This window comes from Trichechus manatus, unplaced genomic scaffold, assembly GCF_000243295.1.
Source record: "Trichechus manatus latirostris isolate Lorelei unplaced genomic scaffold, TriManLat1.0 scaffold00177, whole genome shotgun sequence".
In the NCBI taxonomy this organism is placed as follows: domain Eukaryota; kingdom Metazoa; phylum Chordata; class Mammalia; order Sirenia; family Trichechidae; genus Trichechus; species Trichechus manatus.
Window position 1 is genome coordinate 1,813,199 of NW_004444113.1, and position 2,256 is coordinate 1,815,454.

At 41.0% G+C, this 2,256-nt stretch overlaps 1 protein-coding gene across 1 annotated transcript in view; it reads right to left on the minus strand.

Moving 5' to 3' along the window:
- Positions 1-2,256, minus strand: part of SYNJ1 (synaptojanin 1) — a 79,968-nt gene that overhangs the window by 5,585 nt on the left and 72,127 nt on the right. Inside the window, exon 22 of the mRNA XM_023741303.1 lies at positions 899-1,042. Within this exon, the coding sequence (XP_023597071.1) occupies positions 899-1,042 (144 nt within the window). The remainder of the gene's footprint in view (positions 1-898; positions 1,043-2,256) is intronic.

Below are 2,256 nucleotides of genomic sequence, written 5' to 3' on the forward strand. Positions count from 1 at the left end.
AACTATGTTTACCTGCAAAACACAAGCCCTCACAGACTAGTCCTATTCACTACTGAAACGAAGCCCTAATCTTTTACCTGACAGGAGCTATTTTTCACCTGGAGCATAAATGTCATTCATGCTGATTTCCAGCAAACAGGCCTAAAGTACACTGCAGCTATAGGGACCACACTCCAAAACATGAACGAACTGCCATCTATACGTTATAACAAATGTAAATGGTTACCTCCAAATTCTTTTCTAGCAGGTGCAGGACTTCTAGCCCCTTAAGAGTTCACAAGAAAACACGCAGCAGAAAGGAAATGACATTAAACGAAGAATTGAGATGTCAAAGATTGACTGCAGCATACATTATTTCAAATGTTATGTAGGAAGTACAAAGTAGTATCCAGATATTATAAAATATATATTTTTTGATGTATATACTTCTAATAATTTAAGTCATAACGTTATACTTGTTTAAAAACATTTACATGAATATATAAAATTTTACTTCATATTAAATAAGTATATTTACGTTCTTCATTCTAATTACAAATTTTATAGAAATTAGTAAACTAGTGATTTTGTGCTTATAAAACCCAGAAGTGAGGATTTTGGGGAATAATTCACACGTCCAACTACATCAACTTGGCAAAAACAAAGCCAAGCACCTCATGTGCACTTGTAAGAAAGCAGCTGTGGAAACACGTTAGAGAAATCCGGTTGACAGACAGCACTCTTTTACCTGTTCTGTCAGGCCGAGAGCCGACACGTTCTATAAAGCTGAAGAAGTAGCAACAACGATACAAAGGCATCAAATCTAGTAGCTGGATATGTGGAAACACGCAGAACATTTGTAAGTGGGGTGGAGGAGAACTTTAAGTCTAGCAGAAATGGATGTAAAATGGTCTGTTACCTGACGGTGGAGGTGGTCTCTGTGGGGGAGCTGGACGCGTGGGAGGAGCAACTGGGCGGGGAGGAGGAGGCCGTTTGGGCTCTAAGGTCTGAGAAGAATCTTTTTGCTGTAACTGTGTTGCTGGCTGAGAGTCCACAGGAGAACCTAAAAAATTATATTTCTTAGGTAAGAAGATCAGGCTCCAGTGGGTGTTGGCAGAGAGGTATACCAAAACCCAAAACCGAATCCACTGCCATCGAGTCGATTCCAACTCATGGCGACCCTACAGGAGAGAGTAGAACTGTCCCGTAAGGTTTCTAAGGAGCAGCTGGTGTATTTGAACTGCCAACCTTTTGGTTAGCAGACGAACGCTTAACCACTACACCACCAAGGCTCCAGAGAGGTATAGTACTTCATACCCATAATGCGTGTGTGTATAAAATTTCCCGTTTTGCTCATTTTCTAAATTGGTACATACAGGGTAAAGAAATGACACACATTTTCAGCATGGATGACAAGCAATTCTACCCTTAAATTGCCCTTTGAGACCATGAAGAAATAATGAGAGCTCTAGGTTGACTCTGCGAACCTAGGCCCCAGGTGCTGAAAGCTGGTTTACTGGGTGTCCCTATCAAGATGGCACAAAGCACTGTTTAAGTCACTTGCAGTCAGCTGGCTGGTAGAGAGAAGGAAAAAGAAAAGAGCAGTCTCGTCTCTCTCTCTCCCTCAGCTTATCTTGAATTTACTTAATGAAGCAAGTTCTCCAAGAAGAGAATGGAAAATAAGAGACGTTTAAGAAATGGAAGGCATCTTTGGAGATGCTGATTGGCATGGAATAGTGACTTAATAATTTAATGTAACTGCCAGAGACAAATCTTTCCACTTTGGAGGCGAAATGATTATCAAGTTCAACTTAAAAAACTTGCTTTGTCTCTCCTTGCTTCATTATGTCATACTGATAATGTATAGATACACAGTAAAGTCCAAATAATTCATTTCAATAACAAGCATATAGATCTATAAACCAGTACCAGTTGCCCTCGAGTCAATCCTGACTCTTGGCTACTCATGAGTGTCAGAGTAGAACTATGCTCTGTAGTGTTTTCAGTGGCCAACTTTTAGAAGTCAATTGCCAGGTATTTCTTCTGAGGTGTCTCTGGGCACACCTGAACTTCCATCCTTTCGGTTAGCAGCTGAGCATGTGAACCGTTCGCACCACACAGGGACTCCATATAGATCTACGTCGTTGTTGTTCCAACTCATAGTGACTCTACACGACAGAGCGGAACTGTCCCATAGGGCCCCCTAGGTTATCATCTTTATTTATACGACACAGCAGAACTGTCCCATAGGGCCCCCTAGGTTATGATCTTTATTTA